This window comes from Pleurodeles waltl, chromosome 9, assembly GCF_031143425.1.
Source record: "Pleurodeles waltl isolate 20211129_DDA chromosome 9, aPleWal1.hap1.20221129, whole genome shotgun sequence".
NCBI classification, from domain to species: domain Eukaryota; kingdom Metazoa; phylum Chordata; class Amphibia; order Caudata; family Salamandridae; genus Pleurodeles; species Pleurodeles waltl.
The window spans coordinates 788,914,842-788,940,849 of record NC_090448.1 but is presented as its reverse complement, the minus strand read 5'-3'; the positions used below and the strand labels follow the sequence as shown (position 1 = coordinate 788,940,849).

Sequence of the window (26,008 nt, the reverse complement as noted above, 5' to 3'; positions counted from 1 at the left end):
ATGGCTGCCACCTTCATTCGCTGCTTACTGTGACATCGGGGGTCCTGACGGGCAGCAGTCACATAATTTGATCCCGGGCTGCCCCGGCGACATAGGCTTCACTGATCTAGGTGGTGTAGATGGATTGTTAGCCGTATGTGTGGTGGATTCACTTCCTCAGGGTGCTGTCATCTAGACTGGAGCTTAACCACACTATTAATATGTACATATCTTAACTATATGTTTCTACTGGAATATGATGGAAATAATGTCAGTTCCTGGAAATAGCCCCCAGAACGCATTCTAGAATCATTCCCTGAAGGATGGAGTATGTTGGTGTATTTACCTGCTTGTTGTTGTGTGTGTTGTATTTACCAGAGTTTGTAGCAGAAGCATGGAAGATGATGATGGACAGTAATGTTTGGACAAGGTGCATCGCTGGTGTATAATCTGTGCACGTCCAGGACTCAGCATGCTGGTACTTGGCTCTCGGTGGTCTGATGAAGTGGTGAGGACACGTCACAGATGAAGATAGTGATCACTAGTGACAGGAGAGGAATCCTTAAGTGCACTACCAAGCACATTGGAATACTGTGGCTAGTTAGGAGGGACCACGCTGACAAATAGTGAACTGGTTCCCTACTACAAAAGAATAAACCGTTTTGGGCCTCACAGTGAAGTTTGCTATCGGTCTTTGGCTGTAATGACATCTTGCAGGGTGGAAACAAATAGTCAAAAAAGACAAACATTGCCAGGATGTGTGCTGTCTCTAGCAGTTTCTAGGAAGTAAAGGTCACAACCTTGTCTGCATCCATCCCATTAGGGTTGGCCAATTATCTCTCAGGTTTCCACACCACTCGTCATTATTTGGAGCTGGCAGGGTCTTCCAATTATAGAAACAAGAGGGCTGATCTTACAGACCCTCTGCTGTCTGGCTGGCCTTTAATGACTGGATGGAGTTCTAAATTATCAGGAACTGGTATGTAGGCTGAATTGGAGAGGAAAGACTGACTAGTGAAAATCTTGACCACAACTCAATATAATTTGTTTCCATAAATACACAATATCGTGCCAAATCATACAAATCCATTTCCATAAACCTCTAATAGGTGAGTAACTGTAATTCTTTAGCGCTCAATGTTGCTATCACTTTAGTAATTCTCAATTTACAACTCTGCAGCAAAGAAACTGTACATCCCAAATATTTTCATACACAAGCAAACCAAGGTGGCTTATTGTAAGGCAGGCCGTTCCGCCCCATATACATTGTGCAGTTTGTCATCCAAGCATAATATTGGTTTCCCTGCTTACCACATGCCTCAATGCCCACGGTACTCTGCGCCTGACAGCGGTCAATCACAAACGGACACAGAGGCCTCACACAGAGTATTTGACATCCAAAGTTACACAGTGGCGGTTCCCGGCTAGTTACAAAATCCCAGGTGGTGCAGGTATTAGCACTACCGCAAGCACTTTCAACATCCATCAACACCTTTGTCTGCTCCAAAGAAAAGTGTTGATAGATGTGTGTGTGTATATATATATATATATCTATATATAACCTACTGGCAGTTATAATTATAGTTGGGGCCAGGTTTCCATAGTAAAAGCATTTTTGACTTTCCCATATCTTTGGCACTGTTTGGGGAATCTTCATGAAATTAAAAAAACAGGTGTGCCAGTGGTTCTTGTTGTGCACAGAAAGTTTCAGGGTGATCTGTCAAGGGTGGGGGAGGGTGTCAAAAAACTTGCATTTCCTATATTAATTCCTATAGGAGTTGTGAACACAACTACAGCCTGAACTGCTGGACGGAATTACACCAAATTTGGCAGAACGGTAGGTTTCAGTACGTAGATTGCGCTTTTGGATATTTGGTGGATATCCGTTCAGCTGTTTTTGAGATATTAAAGTGGATATAAATTTGTACATATTTGAGATGTCATCAGTGATGTCACTGACCATGTCATGAGTGATGTAATATGTGTGGTCAAAGGCAGTGCATTGCAGTGGCGTAAGTTATAGTTAGGGCTGGTAACTAAAGCTGCTGAATTTCTGTGGTTTTGTGCGAGTAAATTGTATAATTTCCCTGCAACCTTTGGTTTTTTGAGACAGCCTAACAGTATAAATACAGTTTAACATTAGAGGTACCTAAACTGCTGCAATCCTTGAAAACGTAGCCAGCTTTCAAACCACTCAATTTAGTCAAAGTATGCTAAGCAAATTTAACATCATTTATCTTATGTAACTGCATATACAGTCAAATTCCTTTAAAAAAAGTCTCTCTGACCGGCCTTCACAGAGTGTGCTCACTGTGTCATAGGATACCCAGAGAAAAACCTGTACATCTTCAAGAATGTGTGTTCTGGTGCTCATTTAAAGGACTTGAAGAAAGAGCCTGCTAGTAGCTTTTACATATGTTGACAAAAGTTTCTATGAACCTTAAAGTCTTGCTCAGTATTCATAACATATTGGTCCTTTCTTGGGGGAAAGTCATTTCGCATTGAGTAACCAATCAACTGGCAAGTTTATGATGAAGAATACATTTCTTGGCTCCTATCACTCTGGGTTTTGCTATAATTCTTGCACAAAGTTCAAGAGGTTGGGTGTTGGTGTGACTAGACTCTCTGTGTATCCCGCCAGAGCCCAGGCTGAATGTGGCCACTGATGCCCTGTTTTCTGTATAGTATGTGCTAGAAAATTCCAAATATATCATAAGGAAATAACAGTTGCTTGTATTAAAGTTATATAATAGTGACAGGAAGTCATGCCCTGATTTGGAGGCGTTCCACCAAGTTAAAAGAGGAATTAGCACTACTATTTCTGAGGGAGAAAGAAATGTGCAACAGGGAGGAAACCCAACATTTTGAGAAAACAATGACACATATTCTTTAAAAAAGTGACACTGTTTTTGATTAGGAGTTGATACAGTACTTAATGAGGATGAGACCGTATGCTCTTCAAAAGGACATGGCATGATTTTAATTCGAGTTGGTGCATTGCTTTGGGGGAAGTGACATAATGTTAAATGCAAGACGACATGCCATATCTAGCAGGAAATGTTACCATGCCTAATCAAGATATGATATATAATTTGTAAAGCTTACCCTTTCTTTATTGAACTTTTCCACTTTTCTCCCTCCATATCTAGTTCCAGGACTACCACAGTTTCGTCATGCATGGATGTACTGTGGACAACCCAATTCTGGAGCGGTTCATCACCCTCTTTAACAGTGTCTCTCAGTGGATTCAGCTCATGATTCTCAGCAAACCCACCCCTCAGCAGCGTGCCCAAGTCCTTACCCAGTTTGTGAAGGTAGCACAGGTGAGTGGCTGGCAATAAGAATGTGTGAGCAAGGAGATGTCTGCAGTCAGGTCTGTTATGGAGTCCCAAATAAGGGACTAGCTAACCTTAGTTCTTCATCTTGTGCATGTCCTGGAATTGACATCTTATATGGCCAGACATCGAAGTCCGAGGTTTACATGGTGCCAAGTGAAACTGTCTAGATTGTTGTTTTACAACGATGGTGAAATTTTCAGACGTTGCCCTCTGAGCTCTGCATGGTGTCCCTCACAGATGTCTCCAAAATGGGCAAAAGATGGTTGTCCAGTTTCGTTATTTCACTTTGAACATTCTCTTTTCACTTTCATCCTTTCTTAAGATATCAGAATTAGCTCAAAACGGGTTACCTCTGATTAATTTCTTTTATCAGTGTCATGGTTCTCCAGGAACCAAAAAGTGGACACTCTGTTCATCCTAAGCTCTTGGGGCATCAACCCCTGAGACTGTCTGTCCTCCTAAGCTCTCTGATGGTGTACCCTGGATCTGTATGATGACATAGTGCAATGGAGTCCAACTAGAGGACATTAGGTTGGTGGGCACGCGAGGGCTTCACTAGGGGACCTCCAACACCAGGTCTGTGTCATGAATCAACGCTGACCTTTGAACATGCTGTAAGTTAACAGTTTAACCTAGACAGGTTCCTACCCTAGGTTCATGGCAGCCCAGTTCTGAGTCATCTCCCTAATTACGGGTTAGGGAACAAGAACCAACCCTCAAACTACATCACCAACCTCTGCATCTCACACTCTGAATGCTGCTGTCACTCATCACAGGCCAGAGCAGTCCCTGCTAATGGGAGCTGCTGTAAATAAGGAGAGTATTTCAAAGGAGACCTAGCATTTGAACAGCAAAGGAAAATGTGAATTTATGTGTATGACCAGGAGCGCCTTGCGGTGCTTTAAAGGGGCGGCGCGAGCGTGCAGAGGTGGGGGCGCAGGGAATTAATAAAAAATCAAAAAAAACACTTACCTTTCTTGCCCCTGCCACTGCCGCCCCTCTGCTGCAGGCACAGGCTTCCAGCCTGCCCTTGGCGCAATCTGAACGCGGCTGTCATGCTGCTGGCAGCATGACAGCAAGTTCCATTGGCTGGAGCGCCCAGCCTAGCCGCTCCGAGGCAAAATGGAAGTCTCTGCCTTATCTCTCCAACCCGGCAACACAGTGTCGAGTTGGAGAGCGCCCATTGTGCATGTGTGTTTAGCCGGCCCGAGATGGCCGGCCAAACATACATGTGTACTGAGGGGGAGTGCTGTGCACACCCCCTCTTAGCCCGTGGCCCCACCCCTTTTACTATAAAATGGTAATAAACATAGTTTATTATCGTTTTACAGTAAAAGGTTTGCAGCTGCAGCTTCTGGCAGGGGGGTGATGTTCTTCCGCCATAGCGGAGGAACCTTGCCTGTGTATGACCCAAGATGTGTTCTGAAAGCTTTTTGTTAGATCCATTTATTTAAACCCATGAGCCCACAACATGTGCCAATCAATGCACACTGCCAAAACAGACCTTTTCATGCCAGAATTGGGTATGTGTTGTATTAAGTGGATAAACAATGGGTCCTATTCTGTCAAAATCCAAGTGTGTCACTAAAAATATATGACATGGGACATTACAGTCACTAAAAATATATGACATGGGACATTATAGTCTCTAAAAATATATGACACAGGACTTTGCATTCACACCACACCTCACCCTATCACCCACAGCTCAGGCAGGTAATGAGCCTCTCCTGTTACAGTGCACGGTTTGTTGGCACCAGAGTACCTCTCCAGGGAGAGGGAGTACCGAGGGTGCAGCTCTACTTTGGTCTTTGTCTCCACCTTGTTTTATTTAGTTTCGTTTGCTGCTCATGATTCTAATTGATCCGCCTTATCACCACATCAAGGCAATGTATTATTCGTAACTTGTGGAAGGATGTGTTCAAGGCAATTGTCTGGACCTACAGGTGTTCTCCTAAATACATACTTTGCTTCCAAAACAGTTCCTGTTTTTCACTCAGAAGAAGCGGATTAAATTTGGATGCACATGTTTGCTTTTTTCTAATATACCAGCTCCTGAAATGTATTCCTCCCTCTTGTTTTCTGTCAGGGCTTGTTTTGCGTTAATTAAACACCTGCTCAGACCTATTTTGGTGGTGGGTGTAGTTTGTGACAGGTTTAAAAAATATGAAGTCAATTAAAGTCTCTTACGCGCAACACATTTGCATAGGTTTATCTCTGCTGTTTGGTCACCATATATCTGGCTGGTTGCCTGCACCATGGCGATGGCAAGGTTGAGATTTGTTTTTGAGTATCAAAATCCATTGCAACTTGTGGAATTTCTTCAGTCACGCATTGAAAACTCTCAAAAGATGGAACTCTAGAGTCTTCATGAAGTTCTGTGGACTGCTTCTTCCATAGAGAGAAACTTGTTTCTCGTCTCAGGAGTTTTGCTTCCGGACAGTTATGTCAGGCAGCGTTGTGATTTAACATATGATCGCATATGGCAGAAAGGACGTAAGATAATGTTTTTGATTCCTTCATTGATATTCCATACATGCCACGTTCTAGTATTAAGGGCCAGATGTAGCAAGCAGTTTTGCTCATTCTGTGTCTATGGGAAAATGTGTTCGTACATATGTCCCTAAATGTTAATGGAGTACTCGTTCTGCCTTATACGGTTTTATTTGGCATACTAATAAATGGTGTCTGGTCAGCTTTCCCGGCACAGATTCTCTGTGAAACATAGGAACTCCAGGCGATTAAAGAGTGTCTCTGTGAGGAAATGTAGGCGATAGGACAGCCTGCACAGTCCTCTGATCCCGTCATGCATGCCTCTCGCAGCCGAAAAGGGTGATCTGCCTCCAAAAGTATTTTGGATAATTCTTTGAGAAGGTTTGTGCTGAAACAGCAATCAATGTATCCCAAGCCAGGCAATGAATTCTTCCCGTGCTCGCACTCTAAGAAAAGACAGCCCACAGCACAATAGCCTGAGCCTTCTATAAGGCTGGGGGAGCCCTCCTACCTTTACCCTTCCACTGACACTGGACTTTCAGACATCAAGTGCTTTCTCTTAAAGGCTATCCTACAAACACTTATTTTTTTATGTTTTTGAAACAACATTTTGTTTGCTTTTGTATACAAGGTGTCTTAGCATTTTTGGGTAAGAGAATATCCAACAATATAACTTTTTCTCTGGTAGAGTCGGAATAGGTCTCTCATTTTCCTTCTGCTGAATATTCTCCACCAATCAGGGGAGCGTTGTAGAGATATGGATCCCACTTCCTTCTTGTTCAGCGTGTCTGTCATTTCTCCCCCCTCCCGGTTCACGTGAGGAAGTCTGATCTTTTCTTACCATAGTCATTTGAAACTCCTCCGCCACAAGTAATTTTTTTCTTATCTTTTCTCCACATATTCAGGGAGCGGCCCTATTGCTGCAACAGTGATTCATTATTGTTCTTTTAACTATCGGTAGTGCCAGGCCTAAAGATGTGTAGTGATTTTTTCCCTTTTTTGTCAGGGGTGCAATCCCAGTATGCAATTCTTTGAGTGTGTTATTGTGTTCTCCAATGCCCTCCTCAAGGAAGCCACCGCCTGTTTACAAATGTCTCCTGCCAAAGGGCATGTCCACATCATATGGAGAATGTTGTCACCATCATAGTGGCACCTAAGGCATTCTTGTGATCTAGCAGGGTATATTTTATTTGGTATCTGTGGAATAAAACATGGTGGAGAATTTTGTACTGAGAATGACAAAATCTTCTGTTACTTGTCTCTTTTTTTAGATGTTGGTATTCTGTTCTGTTCTGTCTGTGAAGAATGTCCCATTAGCTTTCATCCATTTTACGCGAGTTGCTAGGGTTGTTAGTGATCGGCCCAGGATAAGCACCCTGTAGATATTGGAAATGTGTCTCCTTCCCCATGTAATATTAGTGACGACTGCCATTGTGACAGATGTGGGCAGATGTCTGTCGTGGGAATATCCCCCCGGTAAAACTTGCAAATGTCAGAAATTATCCAACCTCAATTGCTAATCTGCTTCAAGTTTTTTCCAAATGTAACAAAAGGGTTTCCCTCATGTAGGTCTCCCAACACACAGCATCCTTCCTCTATTCATCCAGTGCCCTCTGAAGCACGTCGCGATTTATGGAAATGTGTAAATCCCCAGCTCTCAGTTCCTGTATTGAAAGGGACCTTGTTCATCAAATTAACACTTACTAAACCAGAAATCTACCAATTCTCTTTACCATCTTCTTTTCCGGGGGACTGTAAAGTAATAAACCTTGGTTTAAACCTGTTGAGAATACTCTTTATGATCTAGAGACAGCAGTATGTTCTACAGCAGTTGACACCTGGGCATAGCAAGTGAGTACCAAATTGCTCTGGTATCAGTTAAAGCAATAGGCACTGAGAAAACCTTACAAAAGAATCAGGGCCTTCTGCCGCCAGATAAAGGTCACAAAGCTCAGGTCAAGATGGAAGAACAGTGGTCCGTTTCAAAGATGGTTAATCGTTAGATTATATGTATTGCCATCTCTGGAAGGATGTGACAATGATCTCCTGCCAAGAAAAAGAGTTAAAGTTTTCGGTTTCTGGAGGCTGATTACTTGCTTTAAAATCCTTCAGAGAGCTAGAAAAATGTTAATTCCAGCGGCAGAACAATGTATACCTCTGTTTTCATGCCTAGTTGGAGCTTCCTGATCTTCTCTGACCTGTATCACTGTGTCCAAGGAAAATACTGCACCCCCTACTTGATTGTGTCACTCTGCAAAAAACCTCATTGGTGGTCAAGTTTGCTTCTGAATCTTGTTAGCCAATTACTGTCTAGAACGTAAAATAGCACCAAGATGTAATGCCAAGTCTGCCTTTTAGTCTCTGTCTTCACCGTATATAAATAGGAATCTTATGGCTTCCTGTTTGAGACAGTATTCCAATATACTGAGTTCTTTTTTTCTTATCCCTTTTTGGACTACAATGCATTTTGGATTGCCGAGGAGAACTGAACTATGGCTTCTGTCTTTCTGCCCTTTCAGGCTTTAGCAAGAGGAGCAGTGGCTCAACTAGGGAGACCAGAATTTGGAAACACTCATCCCCATGATTCAGACGTTTCAGTAAGGTTTTTATTTGCATTATTTTACCATCTCAGACGGATATGGAGTCCTAGGTCACATCAGGAACTCACTCATCTAAATCACTATTTTCATTAATATGTGTCTAAAATGGCAGCGCTTACTCAAGGTTTGCCCGGCCTGAACTGAGTGGATTCTCTCCACTCTGTGAATGCGCCTATTTCCACATTTTGATTGGTTAACTCGCCAAGCTACTCTTTTTCATTCTACAGCTGGTTTTAGACATGCTGGTCGGGCTCATGGGTTTTCAGATTTAGAGTGCCTGGGACAAATGCTGTCTTGCCACAACTGGAGGCATCACTTCTGCCCACACTGCCTTACTACTGCTTGTTATTTTCAAGAGGTGCCATTTTATAACTGTGAGAAAGTAGCCTCTTTCTAGCATGGTTACCCCCATTTTTGGCCTGTTTATCAGTGTGTCTTTACTGTCTCACTGGGATCATGCTAGCCAGGACCCCAGTGCTCATAGTTTGAGACCTATTTGCCAGTGGGTTTTTACTGTCTCACTTGGATCCTGCTAGCCAGGACCCCAGTGCTCATAGTTTGTGGCCTATGTGTGTTGTCAGTGTGCTTGACTGTGTCACTGGAGTTCTGCTAACCAGAACTCCAGTGCTTATGCTCTCTCTGTTTACCAGATTTGTCACTATAGTTTAGTGACTCCATGAACCAATTCTAATAGGCACACTGGACCCCCCTTATAAGTCCCTAGTATATGGTACCTAGGTACCCAGGGCATTGGGGTTCCAGGAGATCCTTATGGGCTGCAGCATTTCTTTTGCCACCCATAAGGAGTTCATAATAACACTCCCTCAGGACTGCCATGGCAGCCTGAGTGAAATTGTGCGCACACTATTTCACAGCCATTTTCACTGCATCAGGTAACTTATAAGTCACCTATATGTCTAACCTTCAGTTACTGAAGGCTAGGCGCAAAGTTACTGTGTGTGAGGGCACCCTTGCACTAGCAAAGGTGCCCCCACGTTGTCCAGGGCCAATTCCCCAGACTTCGTGAGTGCAGGGATGCCATTATAAGCGTGCACTACATATATGTCAATATATATATGTAGCTTCACAAATGCAACTCTGAATATGGCCATGTGAGGTGTCTAAGATTGTGAAATCGATCCTCCAATCGGAATCTGGTATTGCAAGGCCAATTCCATGCACCCTGGGGGCTCCACTATAGGCCCCCAGTATTGCCAAACCTGCTCTCTCAGGTTTACACTGCAGCCCCAGCTGCTGCCACCTCACAGACAGGTTTCTGCGCTCCTGGGGGTTGAGCAGCTCAATCCCAGGAAGGCCGAACAATGCATTTCCTTTAGGAGAGGGTGTTACATCCTCTCCCATTTGAAATAGGTGTTACAGGCATGGGAGGGGTATCCTCCCAGAGCCTCTGGAAATGCTTTGAAGGGCACAAACGGAACCCTCCTTGCATAATCCAGTCAACACCAGTTCAGGGACCCCCCCAGTCCCTGCTCTGGTGTGAATCTGGACAAAGGACAGGGGAGTGACCCTGGCGTTAGGCATCTTGGATTCCAAGGTGTGGGGACCCCCTTGGAGCATCTGAGTGACCAGTGCCAGCAGGTGAGGTCAGAGACCCCTCCTGATAGGTGCATACCTGGGTAGGTAGCCAATCCCCTTTCAGGGCTATTTAGGGTCTCTCCTCTGGGTGTTTCCTCAGATTCGGTTTGCAAGACTCCACCAGGACCCCTCTGCTTCAGCTTCTGACCGTCTGATCAACCACAGACTGCTCCAGGAACCATTGTAACTGCAACAAAGTATCAACGAAGGCTACTGTGACCTGCAACTTCAGCTCCAGCTAGCAACTGCAACAGTTTCCAAGGTGTGCATGCTCTGAAGACTGCCTGTCTTCACCCTCCACCAGAAGGACCGAAAGAATCTCCTGTGGAGGGACGGAGTCACTTCCCTGCTTCAGCAGGCACCTCTCTGTGACGACGACCGGTACTCTGGGACTCCTCTCCTGTCGACGAGCGTGATCCCTGGAACACAGGTGGTGGACCGAAGTGACCCTGACTGTCCAAAGGTCCAGCTGTCCAAATTTAGTGGAGGTAAGAGCTTGTCTCCCTGTGCCAGACAGTACCCCTGTGCATCGCATCTTCTGCATGTCCTTGGGCTTCTGTGCATTTCTTCCAAAAGTTCTTCATGCACAGTGTAGCCCAGATCCCCAGCACTCCATCCTGCGATGCACAGCTCTCTGAGTTGTTCTCCGGCGGCGTGGGATCCTCCTGTGAGTGCTGCGACGACCCCTCTTTGCAACCCCTTTGTCCCTGTGTCCTGGGATGCCCGTGGGTGCTGCCTGGTCTTCTGAGGGCTCTCTGAAGTGCTGAGAGCCCCCTCTATCTCCTCGGTCCAAGTTGAGACCCCCAGGTCCCTCCTGGGTCCGGGCAGCCCCCCCTTTGAACCAAAACGCATAATTGCGTGAACCAAGGCTTGTTGGCAGAATCCAGCGACGCAAACAGCCTGCATCCAACAACTCGACGTGGGACATCTCTTGCACCAAGCAGGAACCTGCAGCTATCTTCTTTGGTGTATTTATGTACTTTTCTTCCAAACAGAGAATCCACTTTTGCACCTACTTCCAGGTGGGCAGGGGCTCCCGTTCTTCCTGGACTCTTCATCGACTTCTGGACTTGGTCTCCTCTCTCCACAGGTCTTCAGGTGTAGGAATCCATTGTTGGTTGCTTGCAGACTTGCTTTTTTCTTGCATAATTCTTCATCACGACTTGTAGTGTGTTCTGAGGAAACTTGCTGTACTTTACTCCTGCGTTCCTGGGCTCTGGGGTGGGTTACTTTACTTAGCTTTGGTGTTTTCTTACACTCCCAGCACCCCTCTACACACTACACTTGCCTAGGGGGGAATCCGAGCTTTGCATTTGACTATTTTAGTATATGGTTTGTGTTGCCCCTAGGCCCATTGCAATCTATTGTGTTTTTCACTGTTTGCACTATTCTATGACTGTTTACTTACCTGATTTTGGTTACTAGTGTACATATTATGTATAATACTTACCTCCAGAAGGAGTGCTGCCTCTATTTTTGGCCTTGTGTAGGAGTATTTCTGGCCTTGTGTCACTAAAATAAAGTACCCTTATTTTTGGTAACACTGAGTATTGTCTTTTATTGTGTATAAGTACTGTGTGATTATAGTGGTATTGCAAGAGCTTTGCATGTCTCCTAGTTCAGCCTTGGCTGTTCTGCTACAGCTACCCCTAGACAGCCTAAGCTGCTAGACACTGCCTACATTTCACTAATAAGGGATAACTGGACCTGGTATAAGGTGTAAGTACCTTAGGTACCCACTACAAACCAGGCCAGCCTCCTACAATAACTTTATGTGTGCTTGATACCCATGGCTCCCCGTTTAGAGAAAAGAACTACTGACAACTCTCTCTCACACTCACATTCATGCTCGTCTTGGTTTGTCTGCATTCCTATTTTGGATTCTACCCTCTATTCTGTCTATTATTTCTTGTATCACTATATCTCACTCTGATTTACTGTATAACTCATTGCTACTGTTCCTCCTTGGCATTTATTCTCTTGTTGCTGTCCTCTGCGTCTTTCCATGCTTTTTTCTTTCTATTGCTTTTTCATTTTCTCTTTCATTGTGTTGGAAAGTGCCTCTTTTTTAAATGGTTACTCCCACTTTTTACCTGGTCGCTGATGTGATTTCGACTGGAAGTGCATTGGGTTCCTGCCAACCAGGTCCCCAGTGCCAGATCTCTTTCCCAAAACTATTCCATTGTTTCTCCAATTGACAAATTCTTTAGCACCCTCTGTAAGTCCCTAGTAAATGGTACCCTGGTACCTAGGGACTGTGGTACTAAAGAGGGTCCCCTAGGGCTGCAGCACAAATTGTGTCACCCCAAGGAACCCCTCACCAAGCACAAGACAAGCTGCCATTGCAGGCTGTTTGTCTTGGTGCAGACAAAAGTGAAAACACAACATGGTACACGGCCTGTGCGCCATGTCCCCTAACACTGCATGCAATATATGTAACTCACCCCTACAGCGGCCTTACAGCCCAAAGGCACGTGCATTATATTACATGTGAGGGCATATCTGCAAGAGCAGATATGCCACTGCTATGTCCTTGTCAATTCCTAGACTGGTAAGCCATTTTAAATGCATGTGCTGGATACTAGTCAATACGAGTTCCTCAGCTGCATTATGGCTTCACTGAAGATAGGGATGTTGGGTATCAAACATCTCATATTGATAGACCCACACTGATGCCAGTGATGGATTTACCAATATGTGCCCCCTGAATACCAACCCAGCAGGATGACCTGCAAATCTACATTCCAAGGCAAGGAGCTATAAAGAAGCCCACCGCCCTTGGTATGCAGATCTGGCTTCCCTCACACAGGAGATGCCCCCCCCCAACTTCAGGGACCATTTAGCACTTGGAGAGGCAGGAAATTTAGTATTCAATTTAGTATTCAGAGAGGTGTGCCCTCCTCTCGGATCGGTCTCACCCCCAAGATCAGCTGCCCGATGTGGACCCCACATTTTAGAATCTATCTTAGTGTTGGCAGATTTAGGAATTCTGGCTCAGGGTTAAGTCCACTTCCCACAGGAAGTGGTCATATAGATGGTGTAGTGACCACAGAGGCAGGTAGCTCATTGGCTACTACCCTACAATCCCCGAAACACTCCTAAACTCAGTATTTAGAGGAGCCCCTCTCACCAGAGATGCAGATCCTGACAACCTAGGAAGACCAAGGACACTGAAGAGCCACAAAGAAGAAGACTAGAAAAGCAGCTGACCTGTCACCAACCCCACCGGCCTGTCTGCATCCCTCGTTGAAATCTGAACGAAAGTCAACTTGTCCTACAGCTGTGACTCCAGAAACCTGGGAGGACTGCCTGCCTTCAATAAAGACTCAAGACCTGTGAATAGCAGACCTGTTCTCCTCCAAACTGCAAAGAAAGGACTCTGAAGCCTCTGGATCTGCCAAAACCTGACAGCTGAAGCTACCATTGCACCCGTTGACTCCAGCTTGAGTTGAAGTAGGCCACTGGTGCCAACAAGGTTCCCCAGCCCTCCAGAGTCTGAGTCCATTATGGTTTCATCCTCCTGGACTCGCAGTCGACACCTGCAGCCTCTGCATGCAGCGCCCCCTCTGCCGCAGCCGCTCTGGTAAGGAAAATCTGACACCAAAGCACCCGTTGCCCCAGACCCATGGAGAAGAGGACCCAAAGGTGCCTAACCTGTGCCCAAGCATTGCGAGGCCTGAGCCCTGCTGTTGGTGCAGCCTGACTGGCTTCCTAGCCAGAGCTTGCAGCCTCTTTTCGCAGTGACCAATCTCTGTTGAAATGCATTGGGCACCCAACGCTGTTTTGCAGCCTGCATACGGCCACCCCGTACTGCTGGTGCTGCCTTGGACCTTGCCTGCCACTCACCTTAACTCCTGGAGATTGGTCTTGTAAGTCGCTGTACTTTACCTATTTGTAGAACTTGTTCCTCCTTCCATGGGATAACATTGCAGAGCTCTTTAAAGTAAAAAGAATTCCTATTTAAAAACGTACTTACCTGAACAATTTTTCTCTGATCCTGAAACATATATACGTGCGTTTCATTTATTGACTATTGTCGATATTTGTAGATGTCTTGCACTCCTCCGTGTTAAGCCTAAAGCTGTTTGACCACACTACCTACTAATAGAGCACTTTGGGATTGCACAGCAAGCCCCTGTCCACTATATGGGAACCGCCGGACACTTTACATGTTATATCTAGTTATTGATATACCACATAAAGGGCCAGGTTCCCACACTCAACTCTTCACTCAACCTTTCAGTCTTCATTTTATCGCTTTTGTTTTCATTGCCTCCTCTAGGTTTTTTGTTTGTAGCCTCGGGTGTTTCAAATATCCCACATCTGTCTGTCTTTTTTACAGCTCGTAGCAATCTTCACTCATGTGTGATATTTAGCTTGAGGCTTTGTTCGCTCTTCATGTGATAGGACTTAATTTTAGCCTTGCATCTTCCCTACCTTTTTGAGAACTGCATGTTTTCCCTCTATTGTAAGCTCATCTGGCATGTTTAGTGTTAACAACCCTGGCTTTATCCCAATGACAGCTATCTATTGCTGTATGTTAATACATCTGTATTGTTTGTTCCATAGGTCCTCTGTCTGTCTCTTCTTGGAAACACCTGTGCCCATCTCTTCTTCATACCTTCTCTCTCCAGGAACTATCTCATCTCTTGGTTTGGGTACACTTTTTCTCTGCTATTTGGACATTTCTCAGTGGGCCTTTTGGGGGTCTCCTACATACGCCTCCCTCTTCTATAAACAGTCTTACATCTGTCTCTGTGCTAAGGAGAAAGGCACCGTTTGCGATAATAGACAACCAAATGCATCAGGATTAAGTAAACTGTGCAGCAAAAACTGCCAATTATGCGGCAAACAGAGGCAAATCAGGTGCCATATTTTGTGGCCTTATTCTATAGCTCGATACACAATGATATAAAAGTGATCATAGCCACATAGTAAATACATTTGTTTCATATTCAAGATATTCACATTCAGGAGATCGTATAGATGGATTTAACTTACAATTAATTAATGAGCAGAGGAACACCGTTTATTAACCTTGTATGTTCTAATTCTCAGAGGAACAGTTGCGTAAAGTTTTCATAAAACGTTGTACTCACGTGAACAATGCTTGCCTGGATATTTACTCTTCTAATAAGAAAATGTAAATGTCGTTACTTTGCACACCCCAGCTGTTTTAGTACGTATTTTGCTCAACTGTGTTTACACTATAGGTCCTTTGGAAGCACATTTATCCGTTTAGGAACAGTACCATCGAGCAATACTGTTCATCTCAAGATTATTAGGCATACATCTCGTAGTAGGCACTTTAATAGTCAAACTTTAAAAGGAGATTCTAAATATTTGGAGGACTACTAAACTCGAAGTGCTCTCTTGTATCAAAAGCTGATTTGAGAACAGTGTCTGTATTGTAAACATGATTTTGCGTGAATATCCAAGCAAAGCATTTTTATGAAAAACGGACATTATCGTTTCCACACAGAATTATGCTTAAGCATGTGAGTTTTTTCCTGCTGCAGTCAGCATCTCTTCCGTCTGTTCAGCGGATGAGGTTAATAACGCCATCGGGGCAAAATGCTCCCAATTTAGTTCCTTAATTCAGCAATTAGAAGCTGAAAAGTGATCAGTTTACCTTTTTGATGCACTCGCATTGGGGTTCACCCCACGTGCCAGGGCCTTTATTAACTTAAATATTTCACAGAAAGTGTGTGTAGTACTTTCTTAATGACATAATTTCAGTGGCCACAGTTGAAATTGTTTTATTATTTAAAGAATATTCTGTTTTTTCTTCATTACTCCATAAAGACTGTTCTCTTGGTCTTCTTCCGCCGCTCTTTCCATTATTCTCATTTTCTTCATGTGAAATATTCCAAGTATTTTTTTGTCATTATCATTCTAGATCGCTGCCTCCTTATGTAAAACTATTCTAGCTCACATGTACTATTGATTCTATCACCATTTCGTTGGCTATTCCTAACGTGACTCCCCCTTCTCTTTTTCTCTTTCACGGTTCTTTTTCTTGGATCTCTTTCTGTTTGGTCGTCTGTTTCCTTGCTCTCATGTTTCTTTTTCATTAACAGAGGCTTCTTCAGCTGCAGAATTTCAACACTCTCATGGCTGTGGTTGGCGGTCTAAGCCACAGTTCAATATCCCGCCTAAAAGAAACACAGGTGCATGTCAGCCCAGAGACCACCAAGGTAAGTGGGGCGCAACCTCTCCTGTCCTTGACAGCCAGTCCCTTCCACAATCCCATCTCACCTCCTGACAACAACTGTAAACAGCATTAGTCAGTCCTGGGTTAATCATCTCTATGTGCCAACTGTGTTTGATCACGCCTTATGATCAGTCACCATATACCAAAAATGGAAAACCCAAAAGGCATCTCTGGGGCTAATCCTTGGTCTTTCCGATGACATTTCACCTGTTACCTTCACGTCTACAACATGAGGGGTGGACTCTGTTGACCTTCCCATACCCCAGTTATTCTATCGTTAATTAAAGGCAGAGCTCAGATTCATGAAGCTTTTCCCTGACTCCTCATTTTTGCCCAGGTTTGTTTAGAGACCAAATCTAGCACTCCGTCAATCTCTTCCTATTATTCCACTCGATTCCCCAGCTCAGTCACCCCTCTTTTTCTTCCAACAGCCCTCGGTTCAGTTCCGGAACATTTTTGACATTAGCTAGGTGAACAAGCCAGGACAGCAGCACTGAGCAAAAGGAAGGTGTTCGATATGCTAATATGGTCTCCTCAGTGTAGTTCAGGCCTCTTACTCCTTGGGGAAGTTGGTTGTTGATCTAGGCAGTCTGTTTTTGTCCTACATCTTTCTCGATCCCATTTTCTCACCTAGCGGTAGAACATAATTTATTGGTTATAAAAAACATTGTGCTGGACATTTTTCAGATTTTATCAATGCCCATGGGAATAGCAGTGGCACTAGAAGCAAGAACGGGTCTGTACGGGAGAAAAGAACATAGAGAAGTGAAGCGCCTCCCTCTCCCTATTTCCAAGTTATAGACTGCTGACAGCAGTCATTCATCCCCACCCTCTCTTACTTTTTGTCTAGAGCAACACATTGTGACACAGTCTAGAGTAAAACATGCTTCCTGAAGCTTACCACATCCCTCAGATATACGGTACTAGGTCTGTTAGAGACAGAATCAAAGCATGGCTATAGGTGCTCCTCTAAATGTTTATATTGGCTCATATCTGGTGTTTCACCATTGTCCAACGGGTGGACTATAGAGTTAGGCAATAGAGCTAACTGGATGGAGAATGTGTGCCTCCCGCACTGTTCAGTGATGATACCCTGATAGTGGAATATTCTGGTGATGTCCAGTAACTCTGAAATAGACACTTGTATGAGGCTGCCCCTGGACATGTGGTGCTGGTTGCAATACTTAAACTTTTGTGGACTTAATCTGCCTGCTTTAACTTCACTATCCTGCGTAGGCCTGGAATACCTAGATGTTGCCTATTACAACTATGCCTGGCTGTATGTCTTATTATTGCTAACTCATGCCCCTTTCAACCTCACAGGTCTTTGAGAACCTAATTGAGCTTGTGACGTCCTGTGGGAATTACAGCCAGTACCGCCGAAGTTTTGCTGATTGCCCTGGCTTTAAATTCCCCATCCTGGGAGTACACCTGAAGGACCTCATTGCAGTGCACGTGGCTCTTCCTGACTGGCTTGACAAAGCCAAGACACTTGTGAACGTGGTGAAAATGCAACAGCTCTATACCATCCTGAATGAGCTGGTGTTGGTGCAGGCTATGAAACCTCCCTTTGAGGCCAACAATGATCTACTGAACCTGCTCACGGTAGGGAGAATGATATGGGGGTTAGAAGGGAAGGCGCAGCAACACCGATAGGGTAAACAAAGTGTTAATTGTGGGAAAGTGGAGAAGACCTGATGATTACGTGGCAATACGGACTCCATGAAACACCATGATGGTGCCGCAAAGAGTCAAAGGCTAGAACTTGACTGACAAATGCTGAAGGGGTAGGGCCTTGGGTGGAACTAAGATACAGAGAATAGGGATTGTGGTTTCAAGGAAGGGAGTACTAGTGCTGGCCATAGTAAGTCATTAATGCTATGAAAAAACCTTTGAGGTAAAAGAAGAAGTGCTTACAATGAATGGAATGACCATGCACATTAGTACTGATGGCAGGGGAAAACCTTCTCAAGAGAGGTAGTGCCCAACTTTATAACTGACATAGTTGCCTCACTTCTATTACAGACAATGATGGCATCCGGTGCAGGGTTATGGCCAAAGATGCAGCTCACTGTATCACACGCGCATTCTGTTTGGCTGCTACTCTGCTCACTTACTGAGAAAAATCTCTCCGATTATGGATTACGCTGTGGTCGCCCAGATGAGGAATTTTCTACATTGGCGAACAGAGGCTGTTTGCAGGGCAGTGGCTTTCCTAAAAGTGTCACGTTCTAGAATGTATAAGGATAGGTACGTGTACTGAATGCCGCTTCTCAGTGGCGTAGTAATAGTCTGTGCTTGAGGGATTGTTTGAGGCTACAGGGAAGAGAGTTTAGGAAATGAATCCAATGGTGCTGAAATGCATCAAGTTGGTTGTGGGTGCTGAGGTTTAAGGGGGATGGTGGCATATAGGGTGTTTGTTCTTGGAGTTCAGGAAATGATAACCAAACATGAACTTGCAAGGGTGAAGATGGGCCCTATCTTTGGTTGGGGGTGTTCTAAGGTGCACAGTGAAAGAAGGTAGACGTTGAATTAAAGGGGATGGGATGAACTGGTCTCTTGCTTTGGGAGGCAATTAGAGGATCTGTCTTAATAGCACTGTAGGAGAAGAGGGATAAACTGGAAGGGCTGTCCTCTGAGGTGGTTTGAAGAAACAGGGATTCTAAATTTCAGAGGTTTACTGGAGTTGCATGAAAACTCTGTGGGGGATTGCTTTGGATGTATAGCAAGTGGCACCTGGTCATACGTGTCTATATGGGCATATAAGAGAGTGCATGGTCATGAGAAGATAAAATAGTGTTTTAAACTGTTAGCCCCAGGCGCACAGGCTCGAGTGTGGACCTCCGGGGAGTGGTTGTACACAAACACCAGTGATTATCTCTGTCCTTGTCGGCCAGCTGAAAATGAGAATACTTAAAGAAAATGAAAACTGATATTTGAGAAGATTATAAGTGATTTTGTCGCAAGTGACAAGATGATGTTTAGCAACATCACTCGTGCACTTTCAGGAAATTTAAGCCGACATTTGGTGACAAATTTAGTTATTTGCTTAAAAGGGAAAAACTGTAATTTGGAGACAGATTGAGTGTATTTACAGAAAATGACATGCTGATAATTTGAGACAAAAACAATGTAGTTCCAAAATATCTCAGCTGATATTTACATCTAACCTAAGGGCTCAACTGCTGTCAGCACTTTTAAGGTGTTGTTATACAGAGTTCTGTCTGAGCCTGGAAAATCTGTCAAACCAGACGGATAATTTTAGTCTCCAATGCGTTAAACTGTGAGTTCTGTTTAACTTTCGATTTTTCCACTCGTTTCTTTTAGGCAGATTCTGGGTTATGATATAAGAGTGATCACTTTCATCGAAAGGGTAGGATGAGAAAATTAAAGTAAATAGGAGATATATGTAATGAAAGATGTTTTATACATTTTGAAACATGAATAGAGACAATTCAAAATTGCATACCCATAGTATGCGAACAGCTTGTAAAACCAATACTTTTTAGACAATTTCTTTGGACATAGTGCTGTATTATACATAATTTGATCCCATTTTAAAAATATTTCCTTCCAGGGATACCTCTTGTCTCAAACTATCTTGGGGAAAATCTGTGTTGCTTGGTAATCCTGAAGTATTACAATATGCTATGACTGCTCCTTTAAGACTGCCTATCATGTTTGACTTTTTGGCAATTTCTGCAGAGCATTAATCTGCAAAATGCAACATTTGGCTCCCATTTTTCAAAATATTTGGATTTCACGCAGAGGTGTTGAGGAGTGGGGTTAGCCAAGGCATTGGAGTATTGAGCCTCAAGGTGGACGGCAGGGTACTTTCCTCCATGAGGGTCCATGTTACCATGCCAAGCGACTGTGGTGCTATGTGTTAATGAGGGTGTTTATGGGATGAGACCAATGACCGACCGCACTGGATTACGCAACCTTACATAATCAAATCTCGCGGGCTGATAGAAGTGGAACAACAGGGTAAGAATGACTGTTGGTGTCTCTATCTTTACAGGTATCTTTGGATCAGTACCGGACTGAGGAAGAGATCTACCAGCTCTCCTTGCAGCGTGAGCCACGCAAGACGAACACGGTGAGGGGGCCCATGTTTACCTTTGTGGCCAGACTCTGTGCCATAAAGACTTAGAGAAGCTGAAAGATTTATTAAGAGGAAATGAGCTTAGTGCAAAAGACAATGGGGAGGTTAGTGGATTTGGCTGAGGGACAGGAATGTAATGTTAAGTCGACTGTCCATATACTATTTTGTGCCAACCTTCATTATTCGCCACCAACCCGAATAGCTAAGGGAGCACATGAAAGATGGAAAGAGCTGTAAAGAGGGACCAGGAGACAGTAAAGGCAAGGACAAAATAAAGGGAATGAGGAAGGATGCTTATGCTAGAGTAGTTTCCCCCAAAATCGTTAACTCTCTGGGAGGAGCGGATGTACGTTTTGAATAGTCATTCAGCACAACAGGAGGCAGGGAGAGAGAAGGAGAGATAAGGTAGGTGAGTGGAAGGGTAGAAGAAAGGAAGCAGAAGATAAGGAAAGTGATGAGGTATGACAGCAAGAGGTATCTGGGATTGGCCTTTAGAAATCGTGTGGCATTTTTAGAGTGGCACTACAGCAGACCAGAGATCTCCTTGGAGTCAGCAAACTACTACCACCCCTCTACACTATGTACAGTCAGATCTGTCATGGTTCATGTTTCTAATAGATGTATTTACCTGTTGCTTTAGTTGAAAGGGGTTTTGGATGGAGATATTTTGGGATTGATACTCATTTCCCTAGGTGATCTGCCTTTCAGGATGGCAGAGGCATCAAGTTTTAAGAAGGAGCCCGACACAAGCTGTTAGGGGATTAATTCTAGCACGTGCATAGCTTTGTGTGGCCGGCAGTGGGCTTTCAGTGCTCAAGACTGCACCCCAGGCTTCCTGGCTGGTTGCTCTGGAAAGGATTTTGTTGTTTTTATCCCACAAACACTCCTGACATGTGCAGGATGCAGGCCACAAAACCCTGCCCGTCTTGCTCTACAATTTCTGGTGTTGCTGTCAGAAGACCGATTTGCAGGACTTGTGCTGCCTGACTAAGAAGATCTCAATATAATGGTGGGAGAACTTAGCTTTTCAACGCAAAGCAGTACAATCGAAAATACTTCATTGGCGTGCCAAACTAGAATGGCGTAGTGGTATAGGTTGTTTGCGAGCTTCTATTCACCCCTCTCTTCTGTCTCTCGGTCTTCTGCAGCCTTCCAGTCCTCCTTCAGCAATGCCTCCTCGGCCAGCTGGCCTGGATGAGTGGGCCTCAGCAGTGAAGCCCAAGCCTGACCAGGCCCTTGTCATCAAACACATCGAAAAGATGGTTGAGGTAAGATGTAAGATTTGCCACTGGGGTGCCGTCCATGGTAAGACATTCTAATGGTGGAGCTTGGAATTCTCATAATAAATCCTTGAGTTTTGGCTCTACATTGTGTGACCTTGAGCAGGCCATGGCATTTTTATGCATCTCAGGTGTGCTGCCAACATTTTGCTTTCACAACTGAATTGCTGTTTATTATTTGAAGTTTTGTAAAATGCAGCATGGCACACTCTGTTGCATGAAAGCCCTTTGAAAAAAGAATGGGAAGACACAAGCAAGGCATCCAGGTCCACTCCATCACACAAAGTTTGAACGTGGTTCATTGTGTGCCTTGTGAATGCCTTCAATATATTTCAGCACAAATTAAGGGCAACTTCTGAAAATAACAAGCAGAAAGTTCAATTGAATAGCCTTGAATATAGAGGCCCTCAGGATCAAGTTACTAGGTGGAGAACTTGCAGGTAGTGAGGTTGTTGCTAGGCTTCTATGTAGCTGATGGGTAAAGGGGGTTGCTGACAGTGGAGTTTCTTTTTTCGCAATGTTCAGCTCACAGCTTGAGTTAAAGATGTGTGTCTTCAGGCCCCTCAAGCATAAGAAATTATCTTTCAAGACGCACAAGGGAAAGAATGGTTGGCAAAAGGCAGAACACTGCACATGCGGAGGTCTGCTGATGAATCTGTTGAACCTTTGCTCTCAGAGGGCCAGTAGGCTTAATGAAGCTTTTCTTTGTTAACTGGAATGATGAAATATGAATTTTGGACACATGCTCCGGTGGATCCTGAATATATCTCCCTCCTGCTCCAACAGTCCGTTTTTCGGAACTTTGACGTTGATGGCGATGGACACATCTCTCAAGAGGAGTTCAAGAGCATCAGAAATAACTTCCCTTACCTGTGCAACTTTGGGGACGTGGATGAAAATCAGTGAGTGTGGTGCTCCACCTGCCATATCCTCTTGCGGGTGGTTAAGTTTCCACCGTCCGTAACCTTGGTGTACATCCTTGTCCAAGGCCAACTCTATCTGTTGTGGGCTATATTCTATTTAACTCTTTGTGGGCTCCTTTACAAATGTTGATGTTGTTTTCACCTGTCTTCCCCTGGATTTCTCTCTGTTGTGCTTGCTCTACAAGCTCTGGCTTCCCATGCTGGTGATTTCTTTTCATTGTGGCCATCTCTTGTTCATGTGGCCCACTCCTGTCCTCTGTGGTGTACCTCACTGTGTGTTTCCTGATTTAGTTCTCCTGGCCACTGATTGATGCCTGCTGCTTGGTTCCCTAGGGATGGTCGCATCAGTAAGGAAGAGATGACATCTTACTTCCTGAAAGCCAGCTCTGTGTTAGACTGCAAAATGGGCTTCATCCACAACTTCTCTGAGACTACCTACCTTCGGCCGACATCCTGCGAGCACTGTAAGAACTTGGTGAGTAACTGGAGAAGGACATAACCCCACAGTTTAACATTTCACCACGACATAGTGACTCACAGGCCCTAAGCCGTACCATATACTCTTCTCATGCTAGGTTGTGATTCTGAGCTGAGTGGTGTCATGTTATACTTGCCATCCTGTTACCCAGGTCGAGCCTTCTAAGTGTAGCTTTAGTTGTAACATCCAGTCTTCTGGCCATTTTCTTCTTCGTGGGCCAGCCATAGGATCCACAAACTCATCATCTTATTACAGGACCTCTCTTCCAATCCACAGCCATTACACGGTTTCATGGCCATTTATCATGTCCTAACTCATTATATTATTCTTGGATCTTTCTCTCCAACCCAGACCCTCAATCCTGAGTCATGTCATTCTGTATCCTGCTTTACCTTCCTGTCGGAGCATTCTATCCTGGAATCCATTATTAATAGCTGAATATGTGCATACCTATCCCTAGCCTGTTGCCTTAAAGCAACACACTTTGCCTGGCCTCCTAATACCAGATTCACAATCCTATTCCAGTAACTTGTCATCCTGTTACAGCATGAATTATATTATCCTTGTCCAGGCCATCCTACCCAGAGGCTTGTCATGATGTAACTAGGCTTCCCAGCCTAACTCTGGGTGCTCTTCTTAGCCTCAAGTGTGCTATCCTATCACACAACAGTGCGTTCTGTGGCACACACCATGATCCTATTCTCAGATTATGCTTGTCTCAGTTTATCAGCTTAGCCTTAGACCTGTCATAATATTTCCCAACCCATCATCACACCCTTCCGTTTATCATGGCCCTAGTTTTGCCCTTTAATCCACTGTCTCATAATCCATCCACAGGACCAGACATCCATATACATATAAGTCATTCTGTGCAGGCACTCGGCATCCTATCCATAAACTTGTCATCCCAAACTGAGACATGTCGTCAAATCCCATTTGTTAAAAAAAAAGAAACCCTGTAGCATGGTGTAGCATGGTGGATGAGGCTTCAAGGACATTGGGGTGCTCCACAAAAGAAGCATTTATAAATGCTCCACAAAAGAAGCATTTACAAATAGAAATGTGAACTTGCGAAATCCACTAAATTCAGACCTTTCATTATATTCTCTGCTAAACCATCTATTTACCCAAACACATACTTATTAGTCTACTTGTTCATCTTGTGAACCCTAGCTTCGTCATCACAGACTGACATCTTTCCACGCCAAACACCAGAGCCAGACTGGAAACCAAAGTCATCCACAGCAAAAAAAATGGTCAAACCAGCCAGAAATTGTTTGTTCATGGCAGCCTATACTGCTCTGAAAGTGTTCACTTGGCCGTCTGCCCACTGCTCAGCATGTTTAAGGGGCAGAATGGCAAGTCTGACCCTGATGATCATACTGTCCACATTCTTATCATCACACCCTCACTTGCTAGCCCAACACCAAACTTGTCTTTCTAACCTTAAACTAGTCATCATATTCTGAGATTCATCATCCTTGCCCCATCATACTTTCCTCTGATTCATCATCTCAGCCCAAGGTGCCTTTTACAGATGTGTTGTTGTATTCAAAGACTTGCCGTTGTATTCCATGTGCATCTTCTAGTTCAGGGACCCATACTCAGGCACACAGATCATATTATTACCTTAATTTGTGGACTGTGAGTTTGTTTTCTTCATGCCTCCAACTGTTATGTGCCACTTATTTGTTCATGTTTCATTGCAGATCCTTGGAATCTACAAAAAAGGGCTAAAGTGCAAAGGTATGTGACTGCAATGAAAATGATTGTTGCCTCTCACTATTCAATCAATGATGGCCGTTTCAATCACTATCTAATGAAAGAGCTCTCTCTCATTATGCAATCAAACACTACCCTGTCACTATGCGGGCAGACGCACCTTTTCTGTCACCGTTCATTCAATGGCTACTTTTTCTCTCACTTTCCTGTCACAAGTAGCAATCCATTGTCACCACCCCCTATCTAGTCATACAATTTCTTCCATTACTATTCAATCAAAGATTATTTATAGCACAACCTTTCACTCAAATTAAATTCTTTGTCTCTTTCAAAACAAAGGCAACTTTATCTGTTAGAACTCAAAGACAACATTGTCTATTGCTGTGCAATAAAAGAATACTACCCATTCATTGCGAACTGTCCACAGTCATTTTGCATTTAAATACAATTATTTCGTCCCATTCCTATCACACCTAACTTTTTCTTGTCAAGAATTCTATAATAGGTAAAGTTGTACTGTCAGTTTGCAGCAATGCACATTATGGCCCTCATTTTGACATTGGCGGTAAAAAACGCCTACCGCCGCGGTGACAGACGCCAAAAGACCGTCACCGCGGCCACCAGCCGTCTGCCATATTATGACCAGAGCTGGATTTCTGCCACCAGAAGGGTGGAAATCCGGCTGTGGCCATGCCGGAGGATGGCCGTAAGGTGGCGCTGCTGCCACCAGCAGCGCCACATCATTAGACCGCCGCCAGCCATATTATGACCAATAATATGGCCTGGCGGTGTTCTGCTGGTGGGCGCTGCTGGCGGTAGCAGCCCCCGTCCCGTCTCCTGCCAGAGGATACCATGGATCCAGGTAAGTCGGGTCTCCGACAGGGGTGGGGGGTGTTGTGTGTGTGTGTGTGTGTGTGTGTGTGGGTGTGTGTGAATGTTTGTGTGTGGATGCGGGTGTGTGTTGCGTGTTGAATACTTGTGTGCATGTGCGGAGGTGTGAGTGTGTGTATGTTGTGTTAGGTGAATGTGTGTCTGCGTGTATTTATGAAAGTGCAGATGTGTGTGTGAATGGATGTATGCATGCGTGTGAGCATGTGGGAATGTAAGTGTGTATGCATGTGTGTGTGAACGGGGTGTGAATGTAGGTGGGGTGGGTGGTTAGGAGAGGTAGGGGAAATGGGGGAGGGTAAGTGGTGAGGAAGGGGGGAATTCCCTGTCACTGATATAGCCTACTGCCATGGTTTTCGTGGCGTTACGAACGCCACGGAAAGCATGGCGGT

The 26,008-nt window shown here is 44.4% G+C and overlaps 1 protein-coding gene across 5 annotated transcripts in view; it reads left to right on the top strand.

The window, feature by feature from the left end:
- Positions 1-26,008, top strand: part of RASGRP2 (RAS guanyl releasing protein 2) — a 232,704-nt gene that overhangs the window by 118,194 nt on the left and 88,502 nt on the right. For all 5 annotated transcript variants that reach the window (XM_069208004.1, XM_069208002.1, XM_069208003.1 and 2 more), the window contains 8 exons: positions 3,129-3,302; positions 16,087-16,203; positions 17,544-17,825; positions 20,242-20,319; positions 21,474-21,593; positions 22,392-22,507; positions 22,862-23,003; positions 24,716-24,752. In XM_069208004.1, the coding sequence (XP_069064105.1) occupies positions 3,129-3,302; positions 16,087-16,203; positions 17,544-17,825; positions 20,242-20,319; positions 21,474-21,593; positions 22,392-22,507; positions 22,862-23,003; positions 24,716-24,752 (1,066 nt within the window). The remainder of the gene's footprint in view (positions 1-3,128; positions 3,303-16,086; positions 16,204-17,543; positions 17,826-20,241; positions 20,320-21,473; positions 21,594-22,391; positions 22,508-22,861; positions 23,004-24,715; positions 24,753-26,008) is intronic.